Genomic DNA, 21,365 nt, shown 5'->3' on the forward strand with positions numbered 1-21,365 from the left:
ATGATGGTGCAAATGTCACATCAAGGATTCATGTTGATTTTCAATTGTATTTTATTGCTCCTTTTTATAGAACCAGAGAATTGTGGAGTTGGGAAAGTCCCCAAGGGTCATCTAGTCCAACCTACTGCAATTTATTATCTCAGATTGTAATGCAATAAAAATACCCTTTGAATTCTATGGAACTGGACCTTCAGAGCCCAGTTTGGCTCACTCTCCTGTGGCTTCCAAGGTTGAGGCTGCTCCCCAAGTCCCGAAGAAATGCCCAGCGGGGTGACGATGGCCGCGAGGCCATGTGGAAAGCAGTCACAGCGGCAATTTGACCTCCAGCCAGTGTTTTTGCTTTCTTTATTAATGCCACGTCAGACTCAACTAGAACCGGAAATCCCCTTAGGGTCTCAGTGCCAATGCCAGGCTGCCAACCCCAGAGCACTTTTAAAGATATATATATATATATATATACAGAGAGAGAGAGAGAAGTGGTCAAGTCCGTGGCTGTGAGATGCTCTGCGGTCCACAGGAAGGTGTTTAAGCTTCATGGAAGGCTTGACATGCAAGCTCTACTAAAAGTTCAGTTGGCTGTTTTGCTTCAACAGGTCAGCTGCAAAGGGCTCTCTGGATCCGTGCGCTGGCCTCTCTGGGCCCCAAGGAGACCATCATCTCGGCAACGCTGGGTCCTTCCTGAAATGGACAGGGAGGTTACTCCAGAAAGGGAGAGGGAGCCCTTGCCAACCGGGAAGAAGCACCTCCCTACTTGAAAACAGGAGCTCTTGAAGCTTTGTGGAAGCTAGAGTCTGAGAGGCCTCTGTTACAGCCTTCCCTCTTCCATATTCCTACCACAATTCCATTGATGGAGTGCACTACAACCCCTCCTGAGTAAACGGCTTTGGCCCAGTATACCTGAAGGGGCGTCGTCCAGCCCAGACACTGAGGTCCAGCTCCGAGGGCCTTCTGGCGGTTCCCTCACTGCAAGAAGTGAACTTACAGGGAACCAGGCACAGGGCGTTCTTGGTGGTGGTGCCTGCCCTGTGGAACGCCCTCCCAGCAGATGTCAAGGAAATAAACAAGTATCTGACTTTTAGAAAGCATCTGAAAGCAGCTTCCTATGATTTCAGCACTGCCCAATAAATGGAATAACATTTAAAAAACTGGCATCCTGTATTAGGTGTTTAGCTGGCATCTTCATGTCGCCATTTAGGCACCAAGTAAAGACTTGCTTATCAGGACATGCCTCGGGGTGTGGGGAGGGCTCACAGAATCATAGAGTTGGAAGGGACCCTGAGGATCGTCTAGTCCAATCCCCTACAATGCAGGAATATGCAGCTGTCCCATATGGGGATCGAACCTGCAACCCTGGCATTATCACCACCACATTCTAACCAACTGAGCTATCCATCCTTATTCTTGGTTTTATTCTAGCTGTAGCTTGACCTGTGGGTTTTTGCTCGTACTTTTTCATTATTGTCAGGAATGGTCCATCCGTGTTAACTGATTTCACGTGCTTTTATTGTTATAAGCCACTGATTTGCTGAAAATGAGGTAAAAATAATTTTAGGTCAGCCTTTGTCAACTTGGTGCCCTCCATACGTTTTGGACTACAACTCCCATCAGCCCCAACATGATATGGCTAGGGCTGATGAGAGTTGTAGTCCAAAATATATCGAGTCTACCAGGATGGCTCTTTTATTTTAAAGAGATGCCAGAAACTACCACTGATGTCCCTTAGCAGAGCCAAGCCAGCTATTGGCTTTCAAAGCAGAGCAATTCAGGTGATGAGATGTGGGAAGTGGGGCCCAGGGAAATTTACCTTCTGGCCACTGAGGGCCAAGCGGAGAAGTCTCATCATGCCACTGTACTGGGTCCCACTTATCTGCTCCTGCAGCCGCCTCAGGTCTTTGCCGAGCTCCTCTGGGGTCAGAGCACAAACCGGCTGTTCCAGCAACCTTTGGGAAGAGAATTAGGGGGGGAAAGGATATTACTTTAAACTTGTTTTTCTAAACTGCGGCTCAGTTTTCACTTGGAAAAACTATGCCAAGTGATTTATCGTATCCATTTTGCAGGGCAGATTGTTTCACTAGCAGAAGACCTTTCATGTGACCAAGAGTCATAGAATTATAGAATTGGAAGGGGCCATGAAGGTCATCTAGCCCAACCCCCTGCAATGCCCAATATGGGGCTCAAATGTGGGGGAATCTTTTGCCCAGCGTGGGGCACAAACCCACAACCCTGAGATTAAGAGTTTCATACTCTTCATACTGAAATAATGTTAAGGTTCTACTGTTTATTTACCATATGAGGGAGACCGGCTGGAAACAAGCGCTTACTCCAGCATGGAAAGTACCTGCTGTCACTCAGGTGAGGAGGAAGGTGGAGGAGGCCAGACCTCTAGGTGGCTGCAACATCTGAATGGGTTAAAAAAAAACCAGGCAAGGTCCAGGGCAACTCACCTGACAACCAGCCTTCCTATTTTGTCTGCCTCTGCTGAAATGGTTTGCAGCTCCTCGTGAGGCACGGAGGGCCGGATCCACAAGAAAGCATATTTGGGTGACACCAAGTCCTTGAGGCGGCTTATGTGGCCCTGAGGAGGAAGGATCACTGAGGATCAGAGAGTCAAGCAGATCAGTTCCCCTGGCTGGAGCCCCCACCCCAACACCGCATCTCTCCCTGCCCCATGGCACCTTCTTACCTTCAAGCTGAAGAGTTTCTAGCTAGGAAACATATATAGCATGATGTTCCTTTTTAACCAGGCCTTTGATCTGTTTGACATCCTATACCAGGCATCCCCAAACTTCGGCCCTCCAGATGTTTTGGACTACAATTCCCATCATCCCTTGTCACTGGTCCTCTTAGCTAGGGATCATGGGAGTTGTAGGCCAAAACATCTGGAGGGCCGCAGTTTGGGGATGCCTGTCCTATACCCTTCTAAAATGTGGCTCTTTTCTGGGGGGGGGGGTGTTATTGGGTTGTTGTTTTTATTCTGATAATATATGTTGTGATTATTTCTGTGAACCGCCCTGAGATCTCCAGGTATAAGGCGGTATATATATAAAATCTAATAATAATAATAATAATAATTCTTATGCAAATATTGAGGCACCCAGTCACTCAGTGCCACCAGTGTATGGAAATCATCTGGCTCACTTAAGCCTTTATAGAACCTGTGTTCATCATAATGAGGAAACTCACAGGTGGAGGACACTGTTATTTTTATATAACTTTATTATTTGTAAAGGAAATCTATGTGCTGTATCTTTTGTGCTTCCAGGATGTGACGCTTTGCGGTGTTAAAATTTAGGGCCTTTGTTTCCTTTCCTTATGTTGGCAGTTAATTTAAAAACAAAACAACAAGAAGAAAGCAAAGAGGCAGGTGCACGTGTTCACAGACACACACACACCCTCTTTCCCCAGCTATGCCTGACTTACCCTTCTAAGCAGCAGCACCTGCTCCACATAGCCCTTCTCAAGGACCTCCCGGTCTACCACCTGGCTCCCGTAGGTCTCCTCCACAGAGGCCTGCACCTCTGCCACCAGCTCTTGCCGTTGCAGGTCATCTTCAATCCGACGGGTCAGGTGGATCCTGTGCACACACACAAAGCCACTTCCTAGAATCATACAACTGAAGAGTTGGAAAGGACCCCGAGGAGCATTTAATCCACCCCCCTGCAGTACTAGAATATGCAGCTAGAATATCCACACGGGTATCAAACCTGCAACCTTGACATTGTCAGCAGCATGCTTTAACCCAGGCATCCCCAAACTGTGGCCCTCCAGATGTTTTGGCCTACAACTCCCATGATCCCTAGCTAACAGGACCAGTGGTCGGGGAAGATGGGAATTGTAGTCCAAAACATCTGGAGGGCCTGGGGATGCCTGCTTTAACCGGCTGAGCTATAAGGGGTGGGATGACCTTTTAGGGATACACTTCCTCAGTTTCTCAGCGATGCCTGTTTGCACCCTCTGTGACATCTTGCTTTTTCTTCCCTGGATGCAGCCGGACTTCAAGGAGGAGGCAAAAGAGACCCCTGAGCTGGAGGGGGACTGGGCTCCAAGGAAGGGAACAGGGAAGGGGACCAAAAGATGATGCTCAGCAGATGCAGACCCTCCCCCCGGGGATAAACAGCCCACATATCAACGGCCAATCAGGAAATGCATGGAAGCTGGTTCCTTCACCTGTTGAACTCGGACAGCTTCTCAAGATCCAGCAGGGCCGAGTGCCTTTCAATCTTGCTCATGTTGAATTCCTCAATCAGCTCCTTCAACGTCCTACCCATCCGGTTATCTGCAAAAAAAAAACCCCAAGAGTTCCGCTGCACTCGTCTTTCACAGATGCCCACCGGATGCCATCAGGAGCTCAGGTGAAGCTCATCAGCAAGCAGCTCCAGTGCAGGCCCCTTGCAAGTGGGCTGCCAAGGCCACATCTCTCAGCACCCATCAGCTGATCGGCACCGCCTCTGATGCCCTTTGGCTTGCAAACAGACCTCAAAGGGATGGCAGCCACCAGTCACCTCTGATGTGGGGAGCAAAGGGGAAAGAGGTGTGTGGTTGGAGGGAAACAGCTTTGTGGGCTAATTAAGGCCCACAAGCTGCAGATCTCCCACTCCTGGGTTAGGCGATGCTTTAGAAACATAGGAAGCTGCCTTACCCCATCGGACCTTTGGTCCATGTAGCTCAGCACTGCTAACACTTGACAGGCAGTTGTTCTCCAGGGTTTCAGGCAGGGACTCTTTCCTAGCTCTACCTGGAGGTACCACTGTGGATTGAATTTCTGAGCTGCAACCCCTTCTCCAGAGTCTGGGCTTCCTACATTCAGCAAAGAATTAGACTCCTGCTACCTCGGTTCCATAAACGCACACCCAGTGCCCTCACCTTACCCTACAAAAAGCAGTATTCAGAATAACAGTTTGCACAACCCACAATTGCACATCTATTCAAAATTCAATTACAGTCGTACCTTGGAAGTCAAATGGAATACGTTCCGGAAGTCCGTTTGACTTCCAAAACGTTTGGAAACCAAGACACGGCTTCTGATTGGCTGCAGGAAGCTCTTGCAGCTAATTGGAAGCCGTAGAACCCACGTCAGACGTTCGGGTTCCAAATAACGTTCGCAAACTGGAACACTCACTTCCGGGTTTGCAGCGTTTGGGAGCCAAAACATTCGAGTCGCAAGTGTTTGACTTCTGAGGTACAACTATTTAACTTAATTAATTCATCAACATTGATGATAACTATTCCACCTCCAGCACCTGCCTGCAGCTCCCTTGCCCAGGTAATCCAACTGCCCCCCACTTTGGGACCCACTGGAATCGATGGCACACAACACTAGGATTCCATGGAGAAGCAACATCGATGGGCTAAGCAGAAAATGTCCCAGGAGGCCTCAGGAAGCCCAGGGACTACCTACTGAGGAGGGAGCAGCTCCAGGAGAGACTCCACTGAACACAGTCATTTGCCAAGACAAGGTAGAAAAGCGGGACACCCTTAATTTTATAAGCAGGATTCAAATATAAGCAGAGAATTCACACCAACTGAGGCAGCTAGCTGGGGTGCCGAGGGCTCTGCGCTATTGGCCTCATTACCTGTAAATCCAGAGCCACAATTTGTCATGATGTCCAGCAGGGCTTCGGGCAACCAGCCATCCTGCGCAAGCTGCTCCACAAAGATGTCCCCCTGCCTCTTGGAAAGCTTGCTGCCGTCTTTGTTCAGGAGCAGCGGGAGGTGGCCAAATTGAGGCGGGTCCCAGCCAAAGGCCCCGTAGAGGAGGAGGTGCTTGGAGGTGGAGATGAGCCACTCTGCCCCCCGCAGGACATGGCTGATCCCCATGGCGTGGTCATCCACCACGTTGGCCAGGTGGTAGGTGGGGAAGCCATCGCTCTTCAGGATCACCGGATCCCCTTCGACGCTGGCGACAACGTGCTTGCTCCAGCCGTGGATCAGGTCACAGAAGGGCTCTGAGTTCTCCTCCAGGCGGAAGCGCATGACGGAGTCAGCACCCTGAGACACCTTCTCAGCCACCTGCTTGGGGCTCAGGTGGCGGCACCTGTTGTCATACCTGTAAGGAGAGGGGCAGGGTTAGGAATCACAACTGAAGCAGCAGCAGCAGCAGCAGTGGAAGGCTTCATCTGTAACCTAAGCTTCTGGTTCTCATTCAACTGAACCAGCACAAAACTCCAGGGCTTTGAGAAACCCAGAATCCCAGCTGACCTTTGATGGAGGCAGGAAACATGTCTCCAGAATTTAAACTTTTACAGGGGTCGCACATTGGCACTTTGGAACTCCCTGCCTGTTGATTTTTTTATTATTCATTTGCAGTATTTATAGCCCACAGTATTTTCAATCCCGGCTTGGGGAACAAAGCAATGAAAACAGAGAAAAACAATGTACAAAAGTCACAAAAACAGGTACAATAAATGACTACGGTAAACAAGGAAAATTACAGCAACGAAAACCCTGTATTTCCAATTTAACCAAATACCTAGGTAAAAACAAGCAAATCATTCAAACAGATTTGTTTCAAACAGAGCCAGTGTGGTGTAGTGGTTAGTGTGCTGGACTAAGACCTGGGAGGCTGGGGTTCGAATCCCCACTCAGCCATGAAGCTCAATGGGGGCCCCCTGGGCCAGTCAGTGCCTCTCTGCCTGGGCCTACCTCACAGGGTTCCTTGTAAGGATAAAATGAGGAAAGGGGAAATCATGTGTGCCACTTTAACGTCCTTGGAGGAAAGGTGGGATATAAACATAATAAAAACAAAAAAGAAGACAAACAGATGGTCTTAGCGATAGTTCCCATCCCCATTTCAATTATGGCTGCTGACTCTGTCCCTCTCTGTCTCTCCCACAAAGAGAACCTGTACTCTGTGGCTTTCGCTCCCGCCCCCAAACCCTCCAAGTTCTCACTCTGAGCAAGATAAATTGTTGCCCACAAGCAGCCGCAGCAAAAGATCTCCCAAGCTCTTCTCCACATTAGCAGCAGAGCAATAAACATATACTTAGGAAATTTGGGGAGGGGGGCATCAAGCCACAACTAGTGTTTCTCTCTCCTTCCCTCTAAGATTCATAGAATTAGTCCAACTCCTTGCAATGCATTAGGCGAAGGTCCTTGCTATATTGTTCCAGATACTGCTGGGGATTGAGAAACAAGCCTCTGAAGTCGATAAGCCTGATTAGGCAAACACTGCCCTTTCCCAACCATCAAGGCCATCCCTGAGTACAAGCATGCTGAGTCAAGGCCGGAGGTCCACACAGCCCCACACAGACAATTCTTTGGGGGTCACCCAGCCCTGCCTTCTGATTCCACATCAGCCAAAAGTCAGCCCCCATCCCACCTGTATTCAGGACTCTCCTTGGAAGAATGCAGAATTGTCAAAGGTAGAGAGACTTGGAGCAATCCAGCGGCTAAGCAGGTTGCGTCAGCAGCCATGCAGAGAGCACACCCAGCTCTAACCTCCACCTGATCCTTACCGCGGCGTCTGCCGGTTCCTCAGCGCCTCTTTCTTTAGCAGCTCCAGGCGCTGGGGGGTGCAAAAGCAGCGGTAGGCAGCCCCCTTCTCCAGAAGCAGCTCTGCAGCTTCCCTGTATAGGCTGAGTCTCTGGGATTGGTGGTAGGGGGCTGCTGGGCCACCCCGGCGAGGGCTCTCCTTGGGTGGGATGCCTGCAAGGGGAGGTAGGGGACAGCTCTTCAGAAGCAACCAAGAGCAAAGGGATCCCAAACGTGGTCCAACCTGCCCTCCCGTGGACCACTTGGAAATTGCTGAGGATGGCCAAGCACTTAATGATTTTTCTGGCCATCCGAGCAAGTGCAATGTGGTGTGCTAGATGCTGCACGATTTCTAACTGCTTCTTCTATTTTTTTTACATATTGCATTTTATAGCTTTAGAATTTGAATTCACAATGCAATGCAATGCAATAAAATACCTTATCCGAAATTAAAAGAAGCAATAAAAACACAACCAAAAATCAATGGGAGTATTTAATGCCATGGCTGCGCCGTCTCCCATACACCAAGTGCGTACTTGGTGTATGGGAAAGCTAGAGTTCATAGAAGCTTTTCAATTATATTATTAGGAAATCGCTAATCACGGTCTGGGAGAAATATAAAAATTTGCTTGAACCCAAAGTCCCCTGGTGGACTTCTCCAACAGAGGCCTGTGCGGTAAAGAGGGAAAATACCCAGGTAACCTGGCCAACGTATAAAGTACCAAACTCCTGAAGGAAGAACTTGAAGATAACCAATTGAAGTTAAAAAGTTTTGAGGAAAAAGGGCGAAGTACATATTTCATTGGTTCCAATACCACCAAATATTTGAGACATTTAAACCTGATAAACAGAAGGGTTTTGCCACAGAGATTTCTAGATTCGAATCTGATTTGGTGAATTCCAAAACCAAAACACTTTCTAAAATGTACCAACTCCTCCTTGACTAGGAAGTCAAGGAGAAGGAGCTTACAGCAGCTATGGTTAAGTGGTCATAAGACTTTGGGTACACAATAACAATGAACCAGTGGGAAATTCTGTGGAAAATAAATTGGAAATTCATAGCCTGCTACTCTTTGAGAGAGAATTTCCTCAAAATGCAACATCGATGGTATCTAAACCCTTCGAAGCTCTCAAAGATGTATAAAAGTGTCCCAAGTAACTGCTGGAGGTGTAAAGAAAAGCCAGACACTGCAGACAGAGATAGGATTACAGTGACTCAGATCATTTAAATCCCAGAGAGGCTCAAAGTCCCCACATCCCATAATCACAAGATGATTTTATCAGGTGAAGGAGTGGTGACTCATTATCTGCTCCCCTGATTTTTTAAAAAATCCCCATTCCCAGGTCACTTAAATCCCAACTCACTGGACTATGCTGCAGCCCAGTGGTCAATACACACATTTTCCCTTTTTAAACAAGGCTTTTCTGATGGAAATGCCTGTAGCAAGATTTAGAGGAAGATAGCCTGGAGTATAAAAGGGCAGGCAATCTTGCAAAAAAGGCCCAACCCTGCAGGCACATGTGGGCACCCCAGTGACAAAAGCATCAAGAAGCAGGCAGGTGAGTTAGGCACCTGTGAGAGTGCAGCCACAGGGCGAGGACACCAGAACACTCAACCCTCTCACTTTTTAGATCTTGCAAATCCCAACTTTCCAAATATAAAAACTGTAACAAAGAAAATGCACTTTCTTTGTTATGCAGTTATGCAGGTGGAAAAACAAATCAAGTGTGGGAGGGAGCCATCCAATTACTCAACACAGTGTTGGATGTACGACTCTTTGACTGCTGGACAGAAGTCATATGTGTCTAAAGTGTGGTGGATAACTCACCATCAGGAAATAAATTTGTTTCCTTGAGGCCAAGGCAGCTGACCTGGAGACTGTGTTTTGCTTCGTGGTTTTTTTGCAAGTAAGCAAGAAAACAAGGAGAGGGGAGTCTGAACCCCTTTCTATGAGGTTAAGCATCAGGGAGGGTGGATAGCTTGCTGAGAGTGATGGGGCAGCTGCCCTGTTCTCCAAGGTGGTTTATGATGATGCTGGGAAAGAAAAAGGTGGGGGTGGCAAGAGGAGGGGGCTGGAATATTTTCTATTTCCCCACTTCCTGGATAAGACAGAAAAACCAAGAACAAACATTGGCTCCCAGTACGTTTCCGAGCACAATCCAAAATGCTGGTAAAGACCTTTAAAACCCTAAATGGCCTCAGCCCTGTAAACCTGAAGAAGCATCTCCACCCCCATCATCCAGCCTGGACACCGAGATCCAGCTCTGAGGGCCCTCACTCTGAGAAGTGAAGTTACAAGGAACCAGGCAGAGGGCCTTCTCGGTAGTGGCACCCGCCCTGTGGAACGCCTCCCATCAGTTGTCAAGAAGATAACTACAGTATACAACAGGCATCCCCAAACTGCGGCCCTCCAGATGTTTTGGCCTACAACTCCCATGATCCCTAGCTAAGAGGACCAGTGGTCAGGGATGATGGGAATTGTAGTCCAAAACATCTGGAGGGCCGAAGTTTGGGGATGCCTGGTATACAACCTTGGGAAGACATCTGAAGGTAACCCTGCATGGGGAAGTTTTTAAAAAATTTAATGCAACCCAGTCAGATGGGCAGGATATAAATTAAAATTATTATTATTATTAAGGATCTGATCGTCTGGTACTGCTTCCCTGAGGAAACCTGGCAAAGGATGCAACCCCACACACTGTTTGGCCCCTGTGGTAGAGCCTGAACTGCATGCATGTGTGGGGAAGCAGAATTACCTGCCCATTCCAGCATATCTTCTATGCCTTCAGCAGCCCCGGGCACCACCCGGCTTTGGTCTGTGTCCTCCAGTCTGAGGATGAAGCTCCCTTGGTGTTTCTTGGCAAAAATGTAGTTGTACAAAGCAGTCCGCAGGCCACCTAGGTGCAGGAACCCTGCACAGCATGTAGAAAAGGAAGAACAGGGTACATGAGGCACAACTCTGGTGCTATAATCAGAGGCTGTCTGCTGTTCTAGCTGAAAAGAGAACCTCCACATCAAGAGTCATTCCATTTCCAATTACATGAGCAGGAGAAAAGTGAACGGTCTGAAATGTGCAAGCAGTTGAAAACTATCTTCCTTCTCAAAATAATATTAGAATTCAGGCTGGCTGGTTCAGAACATGCAATGCATATCACAGCCCCAAGAGAAAGAGGCGACCGTTTACTTAGTTAACTTTCAAAAGAGGAATAGGAAAAAATAGGGAGAAAAGGTGTGCTGAGAGATGTTAACAATGACAGCTGAAATGGAACTCTGTGTTCAAGAGCAGTCTACCTCTGATTAACAAAGGAAGGCACCTTTATGAGCTTCCCAGAAACATGCACTTGGCCTTTCTTGGATGCAGCTATGATGGAATAGAATCTCCACCTTCTGCAAACCAGCACTGTTACAATGGGAGTTGTGAGGCAAACTATATGGAGATCACCAGGTTGGGGAAGGCTGAATAAGATAGGTTTTTGGTCTGATCCATCCACCTGGGCACTTCTTGTGCTATCCCCGCATATCCAACTTCACCTGGGTTCAGGGACCTTCAACCACAAGGGTAAGCAAACTTCAGGCTTCCATGATCTACTATGATTTCTACTGAGACACCTTTGACAAACCCCTTTGTTTTTGTTCCCCAACACACAACAAGGGCCTAACAGCAGCATCTCAGCTCCAATGTCATAAAAACCAACAGGCATTCATTAGGCCTGCATAACTCACGAGATTCATGAAGCTGACTAGATCCCACCAGCAAAACATTTTTGGTGGTTACTTATATATAACTCAATGAGCAAGTGTTGTGTAGTGGTCAGAGGCCTAGGATCTTGGGAGACCATATTATTTTTATGACTGTAAGTTGTTTTTAATATACAGTAGTTTGAATGCTGTGTAACCCATCCTGGGACCTTAGTGTGAAGGGCAGGTAAAAAATAATAATTGATACCTATTAATACTTGTTATATATGCATAATCACTTTGACATAGTGTGGTTCCCAATTATAACCAACAATAGTGTACTGTATTACACAAACCTCCAACGACTCATGCATTGCTATGGAAGGGGTTATTTGCCTTTCCCCTGACGGGTTCTCTTAAACCTGTTTCAGACTATCCCGTTGTTGTTGTGGTTGTTGTTGGTACAGTTACAGCTGCGGGGTTTCGTTCTCTTTTTATTTCCCTGCACATCCTATTGACTTTCCAGCTATAGTTTCAAAAATCAGCAAACACGCATTCGGAGATGATAATATCCGAATTGGGGAATCGCTTTTGCAAACTACCCGGGAAGGTAGCACAAAAGCACCCTAATCGTGTCAGGCAGCGGCCCAAGGAAGTCCCCGCGGCTTCGGCAGCTACAGGCGAGGAGCTCCGCGTGGCTCCGGGGCAGCTCACCTGTGGGGCTGGGCGCGAACCTCACCCGCACGCCGGACCCCCGGGCTGCACCTCGCAAGGCATCCCCCACCGCTACAGAGCCCAGTCCCATGGCAGCGGCCTCGCAGCTGTAGACTCAACAGGCAGCGGCAGAAGCGCACGTGGTCTAACATAAGACCCAGCCCTCCGCGCCCCATTGGCTACATTCCGTCGGTCATTCCGTTTCCGACAGGAACAAGGGGCGGGGCCAGACTTAAAGAAACCGCGTCCTCGCTGACTGCGCTCGGAAGCGGCCGCAGAAAGGGGACAACGCTGAAGTGGGACCAAATCCTATTAGGTTTACTTTTTATTTTTTAATTATTTTAAAATTTTAATAGTATCTCTATTTTTCTATTCTATTCTATTTCTATTTTTCTATTCTATATTAAGGGGAGGAAGAGAGGGTGGATTTATTTTTATATATACATTATTTTTATGGGGTTTTTTTGGCTAATAGAACCTGGATCAAGGTGTTCCAATCAATTTACTCTTTATATATATTTATACGTGTGTGTTTATATTATTTATTTCATAAAATGTGTACACTGCTTGATTGTAAAAAAAACCTCTTCAAGCAGTTTACAAAAAAAGAAACAAAGTATATGAAACAATAAAATTATCAATAAGACTAGTTAGCAACAATAATCTAAAACTTTAGTGTATGGCAGCACAACAAATGGCAGCCACCAGTCGGCCACTGCCCCTATGGGAGACAAGCTTGCTGCAGAGCTCCAAGGGCCACCCTACTCTAGGGAAGCCAACCTTAGGTGAGGGGCAGAGCAGCTGCCTGGCATGCAAAAGGTCTCTGGGTGGGAAAGAGTCCCTGCCAGAGTTCCTGGAGACTGGCTGTGCTAAGACTCAGTAACTGTATGTTCCTGTAAAAGCAACCAGTGTCTTGTGGCAAAAAATGGACTAGTAACTTTATTCTGATTAACTTCCATTTATTGGCTGGCTGGTCCTGTGTTCTCCTGCTCCACTGAGGCTCTTTTGAGGGGCGTTGAAAACTTGGCTTTTGATAGTGCTGTTTTATTAGCTGTATTGTAATACATTTATTTTTTATATTGTTTTAATTCTGTCAGAGGTTAATTACTTTTAAATGATTCGCATATATATATATATATATATATATATATTTGTATTTGTGGAAGCCACATTGAGTTCCCTTGTGGAGTAAAAGCAGGATATAAATAACAACAACAGACAGAATTGGCAGCAAGAAGGCGGTGGTCAAAACTGTGTCAAATATTTAATAAATAATTAAAGAATATTTATTTATTTTTACTTTTTTAAAAAGCGTCATTCCCATTTCTATCTTTCTTTAAGGCTTTCCCACCGCCTCTCCAGCTTGGGCGACTTACAAAACCAAACCGCGTGAAACTTCAACGCTATTACCTCCGCCAACTTCGTGCCCTCCACCGGACTTTTGGACTACAACTCCCATCAGCCCCTGCCGCCACAACAGCCATGTTGGCTGGCTGGCTGTGGGGTGAAGGAAGTGGCGGGAGCTGTAGTCCAAAACATCCGGACCGGCGAGCGAAGGTTTCGAGGCGGAAGAGGCGGGCTACGGAGGCCGACGGAGGCCAATCCAGACCGCCCGGCGCTTTTCCCGGCACCCCTCCGGGCGGGTTGTACACAATCATGGCTGCCGCCTCTGCCTCCCCCGGTGCGCGCGCGAGAGAGCGAGCGGGGTCCGCCAGGGGCGGGGGCGCGCGGAGGGAAACAGGGGCCAAGGCCCGGGCAGTACACATTGGGGGTGGGCGACCCCCGGTCTTCCCTCTCCCCGTGCCAGGGCAGCCCCAAATTCCCCCCTCAAGGCAGCGACTAGGCTGGGTTGGGCTGGAGGTCCATCCTTCACCCTCACCTGCCTCCCCTCTCTCGGCCTCCTGGCCGCTCTCGTGCCTTGAGCCACTTTTCCTAAAGCGCGACCCACCCACCCAGGAAAGCTTCGGAGGGTTTTCCTCGGGGGAGGCGCCCTGGCACGAGGGAGGGGAGTTTCCCAGGCGGGTAGCCGAGGTCTGCCTGGCTTCATCCCTGACACGGGCTGGGCCCGCTAAACTGGGGGCGGGTGCAGAGGCGGGGGTGTAGGGAGAAGCACTGCAAGGCATAGGAGTGGGGAAAGTAGTGTTCTGCTCACCAAGTGGGTACAGGTGGAGGAGACTTACTGGGATAAGTGCTATTGAACAAAGAGAAAATTGTTCCTGTTGGGAGTGTTTTGAGCTGGCTTTGCACCTGCCACTGACATAATTCAGCGCTGACTGAAGTCTTAATCTGAAGTGGTGGGGGTTTTCGTTTTTGTTTTGAGTGGTTATGTTGTCCCAAAACAGTGCATAAGGAGTGTATGTATACAGATCCCACCTCTCACAAGGGGGCTGTTCTCATTTGTTTCCTTTCTTTGCAGATTCGGATGACACCAGCATGGATGCAGAAGCTGAGAATCCGCCTCTAGGCTGCAGGGATGGCAGCGATCCTCTTTCTGCTGAGAAACCTTTGGAGACTGATGATCCTCAAAGTGATCCACCTGACCCTCAGGCTTCTGTCAGCAATGGCAGCGATTCTGAGACTGGGAAAGAGCTGGTTGAGCTAAAAGTTATCTGGAACAAAAATAAGTATGACTTAAAGTTCCCACTTGATAACACAGGGGCTGACCTGAAGCAGAAAATCCACTCACTCACAGGTGAGGCTGTCTGTGTTTTATGGAGAGGTAATTCTACCACGTGACCTTCCCATCATATCTGGAAGAAATTCCTGCGTTAAAAAGTCTTCCCTGTTGATTCCTTCTTTGCTAGGCCTTCCACCTGCAATGCAGAAGGTCATGTTCAAAGGACTTCTACCAGAGGATAAAACTTTACGGGAAATCAAAGTGATCAATGGAGCAAAAATAATGGTGGTTGGCTCAACTATCAATGATGTCTTGGCAGTAAACACACCGAAAGATGCTGCTCAGCAGGAAGTGAAATCAGAAGAGACCAAAAAGGAGCCCCTTTGCAGACAAAAGGTTGGTTACACCTGCCAGCCTAGGTGGCTTGTTTGGACTGAAGGTGTACAATGGGGTAAAATGGGAGTACCCCTTTTGACCATAGACCTGTTAAAAGGAAGGACCTTGAGGTCCACGTGCTTCAGTGACAGGTTAACTTGAAGCTCCTTTTCTTGATAATTCCTGCAACAGCCTTCTGGTTAGATCACTATTCCAATAACTGAGAGAGCAAGTTGCCTAAAAACTATCTGCAAGTCCAAGGTTGAAGAGCCATTTGAACTCTATTTAACCGTAGTGGAATGGACAGTGTAGTGACTGTAATTTAGCAAACAATAACATTTTGCAGCCAAATGGTACTGCCCTTTAGGTAGTCCTGTTGAATTTGGCCTTTTTTATAAAAATAATAATTTTTATTAAAGATTTTCAACTTGAATTGGACTTTGTCACCTTTGGCCAATAGCTAATTCTGCTATCAACTGGCCAGTTTTGAGGTGGGAATCTCTGTGAGACCTTTTCATGCTTTCCTTTGCAAAGTTACTAATGTGATAGCTTTCACCAAAGTTGTGGTGTAAACTCTTGAATTTTAGGGAAGTGTGTGAATTTATAACTACTGATAGACAGAATACATACTATGCATTTCTTGATTGCATTTGGATTGTGTGGCTAACATAAGAGGTAACTAGTTATCTGTGTATCTTCTTGAAATTCTTAAAAATCTCAATGTGCTAGCAAGTCGGTGGATGGGAAAATCTTCTAGGCTTTTGCCATGTTTATTTTGTTATTTCTGCTTTGTTACAGCAACACAGGAAAGTGTTAGATAAAGGAAAACCTGAAGATGTGATGCCTTCTGTCAAGGGTGCCCAGGTGTGTGAGTAGGCTGTATCATTGTCGAGGTCTATAGGAGCCAGTGGCAGTTTCTGGGGCTCTTCCTTCTCTCCTACACTTGTGTCCTGTAGAGGAGGGTGGCTTTTTAAACTTTGTGCTGTAAAGCTGGCAGAAGCTTCCTGTTGTTCACAGAAGACCTCTGTTCTCGACTTCTTAGGAGCGCCTGCCAACTGTTCCTTTATCGGGCATGTACAACAAGTCGGGTGGAAAAGTGCGGCTCACCTTTAAACTCGAACAGGATCAGCTCTGGATTGGCACTAAAGGTAGGTGTTCAGAATTGTATACTTTGGGGGGACCTTGGAGACTTATCTCTGGAGGAGTACTGATGGCGTGTTTAGTGTTTCACAGTTGCAAGATTTCTGAGCCTGTAGAGTCATCCTGTTCCAGTGATGGTTTTGGAGCAATGAGTAGAAACATGCTACAATTCATGTGAAGCTTGAAGAGCGTAAAAAGCATTGGTGATTTAGATACCCTAGAGTGCATTTGGTTGTACATCTTTGGCCCATGAATACTTTGGCCTGCTTGAAGGGTTTGAGCTACCTAGTATATGAGGGTTTTGTGGCACTTCAGTGTTTAATACTCTGCCTGTGCCCCTTGGGTCTGTTGTGCAGGAGTCTTTTTGTGGTAGGGAGTTGAGCTGATTGTGTCCCAAGAACCATCCAGGAGGGAGGCTCTGAATGCTGAAACATCTGATCCATTGAGAGAGCTGGCATTCTATACACACACACACACACACACACACCAGTGGCACTTTATTTATATACCACTGTTTCATAAATATCAGGACATTGCAGAGGGGCTGGGCAGAGTGGGGGACCATTAAAAGCAGCACTTGCAGTACAGAGGGTCCTTAGAGAGGTTTTGTTGATCTGACTGGCTGGTTGAACTCTGGGCAGTATTTTAGTGGCTCTGTAAGCTGCACTTCCTGCTGGTTTGCAGCCCCAGGCTTTCTTTAGATGCAAAACTGGATTGAGCAGGCATGATGCGTGGAGTTGAAAGGGCTAAAGAGTCTGCGGGAAATTATGGGTATTTCTGAGTTTCATTTAACAAGGCTAGTTGAGGAGCAGCATACTTTTGCTACACTCTGGTTTCCATTGAAAGTTGGGGCTTACTAGTTTAGATGTTTTTGACCTTCACACAGAGTAACAGGCACGGTGTAGCCCATACTAAGCTGTTGTATGTCCCATTTGGTTTCAATAGCAGCTAAGCTCATTCTCACCAGATGAAATTAATGGGCACAAAGTGCTTGATTTGGGCTCAGTCACAACAGTGGTGATCTCTGTATTATGATTTCTTAATAGTTACTGATATGACTGAATAATATTCTAATGCAGTAATGACCAATTTCATTAAATGGAGTTTGGATTTTCCCAATCCAACTCCTTAGCAGTAGGAGCACTTCAACCATCACCTGTTCTTGCAGCAGCCCACCTGGGGAGGGTCAGGCACCTGGCAGTTCACTTCTCTGCCTGGCAAATTGGGGAAAGAGAGAGACCACCTGAGTGCCTCAGCATCCTCTAGGGCAGGCATGTCAAACCTGCGGCCCTCCAGATGTTTTGGACTACAATTCCCATCTTCCCCGTCCACTGGTCCTGCTAGCTAGGGATCATGGGAGTTGTAGGCCAAAACATCTGGAGGGCCGCAGGTTTGACATGCCTGCTCTAGGGCAAGCATGTCAAACCTGTGGCCCTCCAGATGTTTTGGCCTACAACTCCCATGATCCCTAGCCAGGGTGGATAAAAATCAATGATGGAAAATATATTACCATCCAAAGGTTATTCCATCATGAAATAAAGATTAGTTTTTTAATTACCGGTATGTAGAATAAGGTTGTATATGTTTATTTTTTGGGGTAAATAAATTCCATTAATCCATTCACAATGTCATGCTCTTCCAGAGGTTTTTGTAAGATTATTGGGCAGTTTCTCTGCCTACAAGATATTATCACAGGTGCTTGGTTTACTTTTGCAGTTCTCAAAACTGAATTTGACTCAACAGAGATCACATGCCTCTTCTTCACAGCAAAAATGTTATAACATGAACAGAGTTGAGAAAAAGACCTTAATCCTATTGTTCTACAAACCTATGAATACAGAAACAACCCCTTCAGTGCTAAGTTTCAAGAAGTTCAGTGAATAGAATAGAAACAATATTTTTCTGATTGTTTGGAGTGGACAGTATTTAGGTTTTTCATGTGTAGGCTGGGCTGACAGTCTAAGTTTCTTAAAATATATATATATTGTTTTTGTTTAGCCAAATTAGTTAACAAACATGGATGTTTGTTTAAGCAAATAACAGATGCTGTAATGTTATTGTTTCAGTTGAATAAATCTATTTAAATTGTTATTATTAAGGTAATGATTATTTTTCTCCTTCCTAAGTACAACAGTAAAGTTGTCCAAATATGAATAAACCATTAAACTGGGGATAAAAAACTAATATGAAAAGTTGTTATTCTAAAAATCTTCATCTACTTGCATATTAAAGTTATACCAGCAAGAATTAGTCTTTATGTAGAAAACTATGATTTAAATCAAGCCTTACTGACTAGTGATTTAAATCAGTTTGATTTAAATCAAATCCACCCTGTCCCTAGCTAGCAGGACCAGTGGTTGGGGAAGATGGGAATTGTAGTCCAAAACATCTGGAGGGCCGCAGGTTTGACATGCCTGCTCTAGGGGTATCTTCTCCTTTTGCAAAAAGGCACATCTGTTGGCTAGGAAATGTGACACTCTATTATGCTGGCCTTGGACCAGCTTAAAATAGGGAGGAAATAAGCTGATAAGAGATTGAAATGCATTCTCATTTTGTCGCTGTGTGGTCTTGCAGACAGACCATACTTTTGTTTTGTTTAATTCTATCTGATTTCTTGCCACAGGAATTGTTTAGGGGGTGAACTAGGGAAACAACAAGAACTTTAAGGATTAAGCTTCATATGGGGTTTATAAATTTCTTTTGTCTTGGCAGTAGAAAGCCTTATTTATTTATTTATTTATTTATTTATTTATTTATTGAATCCTTTCAGTGAGTTGAGTGATGCAAAGAGCATTCGGGGTGGAGGGAAGGTCTTCTTTGGAAGAGGAGAGGTTGTTGGGATCAGGTATTGGGGCTGGTGCAGTTTTGAGGAAGCCTTTCCTTTTTCGTACATTCTGATGGGATGGAGAAGCTCTGGAAGGAAGAGTGGAGGAATGGTGTGAAATGTCATCCTGCCCAAGTTGACATGTTTTATTTCAATGCAGAAAGAACAGAAAAGTTGCCCATGGGGTCTATCAAGAACGTGGTGAGTGAACCTATCGAAGGACATGAGGATTATCACATGATGGTAAGGAACGGTCCTCTGCAAAAAACTACTGCACCTGAACTGTTGCAGATGTTAAGCCCAGGGTTTCAGGAGAAGACTACATTCCTATGAGAAAAGCAGTCAGCATAAGGGCTAAATCGGAGGGAAGCCTTTCTTCCTTCTGTACTTTTCATGCAGCACTCTCCATAGAGAGGATCACATACCCTGCTTTTTACCCTGCAAGAAGACTCAGCATTCAGTGAACTCCTGTGAACTGTCTGCCTCTCTTCTATTTTCTACGGAGGAAGTACTTCTCCCTTCAGTGGACAGAAACACACAGGGGCACAGGGTCTCTACTTACATAACAATCTCATTAACTCTTTGGTTTATTTGCCACTTGAGAGTTTATGCATCTCCTTCTCTTTCCTCCTCTCACAAAGAGAACTGAAGTTGGTGTTTAGTGAGGACCAAGGGGTGTGTTTATGGCTCTCCAGATGTTGCTGAACTACACCTCCCATCAGCTAGCATGGCCAGCGGTCAAGAAGGATGATCATGATGGGAGTTGTAGTACAGTTTGGATGCAGCAGCTGACTGGTTTGCACAAGTGCAGGAGTAAATAATTGAAGCAGAACACCTGAGGGGGAGGCGGCGCAGTGTGTGAGCACAGAGCTCATTCCTTAAGCACCAAACCGTGATTTGGCTTTTATATTCAAAAGTCTGAGCCCAGTTGGCAAAATGCATAATGTCTCTACGTGTGAGCAAAGAAGTATCTGGCAAAGAGTTCACCTTGCTGGAGGCAAGCCAATATTCTCTGCCTTGACTACTTTGTCTGTAATATGGAGATGGTGGTGGTAGTGATGGCCTGCATTGCTTGGTTGTTGTAAGGGTTTGGGGATAACGTACGTGAAATACTTTGAACACCCTAATATGTATAAACTGCAAGTGTCTGATACCAATTGCTGAAGACCGCAGGAGGTGCTCTTGTGCTCAAATCGTGCTTGTGTGTTTCCCAAAAGAGGCATCTGCTTTGCCACTGGAAGAACAGAATGCTGAACTAGGTGGGCCATTGGCCTGATCCAGCAGGCTTTTCTTATATTCTTCAGTGTTTTGAGAGAGAACTGCTTCTCCTCAGGAAACTGCTGGATCTGGCTTGGTCCCATTGTTGAATGAGGTGGCCATCGTTTGAGAGACCTTAATCCTGAGCCTCCTGTTCTTTTCCCACATCTTCCAGGCCTTCCAGCTGGGTCCTACTGAAGCCTCTTACTACTGGGTCTATTGGGTGCCTACTCAATACGTCGATGCCATCAAGGACACAGTGCTGGGGAAGTGGCAGTATTTTTGAAGGCACGCTCACCTCTGGCACTGGAGACTGACATGAACCTAAGGACACTGCTAGGAGAGGCCTGGACATGGGTCGTCCTGGAACTTCTTATCGATACGATCTCAAAGAGGCCTGGGAGGACGCCAGAGGTGGGGATCTCTCGCCATTAGTTTATTTTTAACTTAAAAAGTGCAGCAGCAGCCTTTGTTCGGCAGCCCAGCTTCAACCATATTTAAAAACAAAAAGCAAATATGATGGAAATCAATAAATCTTAATTCACAAACCACTGTGTGTAATACACTTTAACTGTGCCAGGTGTAGTAGCCCTTCTGGTTTTCTGTTTCTGCAAGGAGAAAAATGCTGACACACCGCTGAGGATTTTCTACATGATTTGGACAAGAGACAGATATTTTCGTAACTCTTCATTAACAAGCATTATGGTTTGTTTGAGGTATGCACTTGTGACTGGGAGCTTGAGAAGTAGGTTTCTCTCTCTCCTTTTTAATACTAAAAGAAAACTTTTAAATGGTATGCAAACTTGGGGTTTCAGAAGCCATATCTTCCTCGTCCTTAAGTTTCCTGGTAGCTTTTCTGGTAGCAAAATGGGACAACTCTCTTAACCCAAAGATGCTTGACTCCTTTTTCAGATGCTGGCAATGATTCTTTAGTGGGGGTTTTCATGCCTGTTACTGAGAGGAAGGAAGCTTAATAACGCAGGAGGCTTGCAGCCATGCTGGACTGTTGCTTACTCTGTTCTGTGTTCTGCCATTCTCTTTCTCCCTTTCTGCTGCCATTATTGGGGGGAATCTAGACTGCCTTAAGAAGCATTTCTTGGCTATCCCTGTTGTTACCAAGAATTACTTTGCAGCTAGCTTATGGGTTTGTTATCTCTTGTTTTACATATAACATTTGCTCTGCATCCAGACCACATGCAGTATCACCCCAGCATCAGTGGGGCCTCTGAATGTGTGTACAGTCACACAGCTGCCTCAAATGTGCTCAGAAGGGAGGTCCCTCCCTGTGT

The 21,365-nt window shown here is 46.3% G+C and overlaps 2 protein-coding genes across 2 annotated transcripts; one reads left to right on the top strand and one right to left on the bottom strand.

Annotated features, from left to right (window-relative positions):
• Window positions 1–33: 33 nt before the first annotated feature.
• Window positions 34–12,019, bottom strand: EARS2 (glutamyl-tRNA synthetase 2, mitochondrial). Its single transcript, XM_035131680.3, has 9 exons — window positions 11,864–12,019; window positions 10,228–10,383; window positions 7,455–7,644; window positions 5,574–6,046; window positions 4,168–4,276; window positions 3,421–3,574; window positions 2,445–2,575; window positions 1,805–1,940; window positions 34–678 (listed from the first exon to the last, which is right to left on the bottom strand). The coding sequence occupies exons 1-9, from the start codon at window positions 11,952–11,954 to the stop codon at window positions 595–597; spliced, it is 1,524 nt and encodes a 507-aa protein (XP_034987571.3). The 5' UTR covers window positions 11,955–12,019; the 3' UTR covers window positions 34–594.
• Window positions 12,020–13,209: 1,190 nt separating this feature from the next.
• Window positions 13,210–20,624, top strand: UBFD1 (ubiquitin family domain containing 1). Its single transcript, XM_035131681.3, has 7 exons — window positions 13,210–13,544; window positions 14,280–14,555; window positions 14,668–14,876; window positions 15,654–15,719; window positions 15,898–16,003; window positions 18,980–19,062; window positions 20,252–20,624. The coding sequence occupies exons 1-7, from the start codon at window positions 13,346–13,348 to the stop codon at window positions 20,360–20,362; spliced, it is 1,050 nt and encodes a 349-aa protein (XP_034987572.1). The 5' UTR covers window positions 13,210–13,345; the 3' UTR covers window positions 20,363–20,624.
• Window positions 20,625–21,365: the final 741 nt, after the last annotated feature.

The sequence above is a fragment of the Zootoca vivipara genome, chromosome 13 (assembly GCF_965207765.1).
Source record: "Zootoca vivipara chromosome 13, rZooViv2.hap1.1, whole genome shotgun sequence".
In the NCBI taxonomy this organism is placed as follows: domain Eukaryota; kingdom Metazoa; phylum Chordata; class Lepidosauria; order Squamata; family Lacertidae; genus Zootoca; species Zootoca vivipara.

Excerpts from the sequence above, each read along its gene's own strand:
- EARS2 (XM_035131680.3), bottom strand. The coding sequence starts at position 11,954 with ATGGGACTGGGCTCTGTAGCGGTGGGGGATGCCTTGCGAGGTGCAGCC. Across the intron at positions 7,645-10,227 it reads AGATATGCTGGAATGGGCAG|GCATCCCACCCAAGGAGAGC; the intron begins GTAATTCTGCTT and ends CTCCCCTTGCAG. Across the intron at positions 4,277-5,573 it reads TTGTGGCTCTGGATTTACAG|ATAACCGGATGGGTAGGACG; the intron begins GTAATGAGGCCA and ends TTTTTTTTGCAG.
- UBFD1 (XM_035131681.3), top strand. The coding sequence starts at position 13,346 with ATGTTGGCTGGCTGGCTGTGGGGTGAAGGAAGTGGCGGGAGCTGTAGT. Across the intron at positions 13,545-14,279 it reads TGCCGCCTCTGCCTCCCCCG|ATTCGGATGACACCAGCATG; the intron begins GTGCGCGCGCGA and ends CTTTCTTTGCAG. Across the intron at positions 14,877-15,653 it reads AGCCCCTTTGCAGACAAAAG|CAACACAGGAAAGTGTTAGA; the intron begins GTTGGTTACACC and ends GCTTTGTTACAG.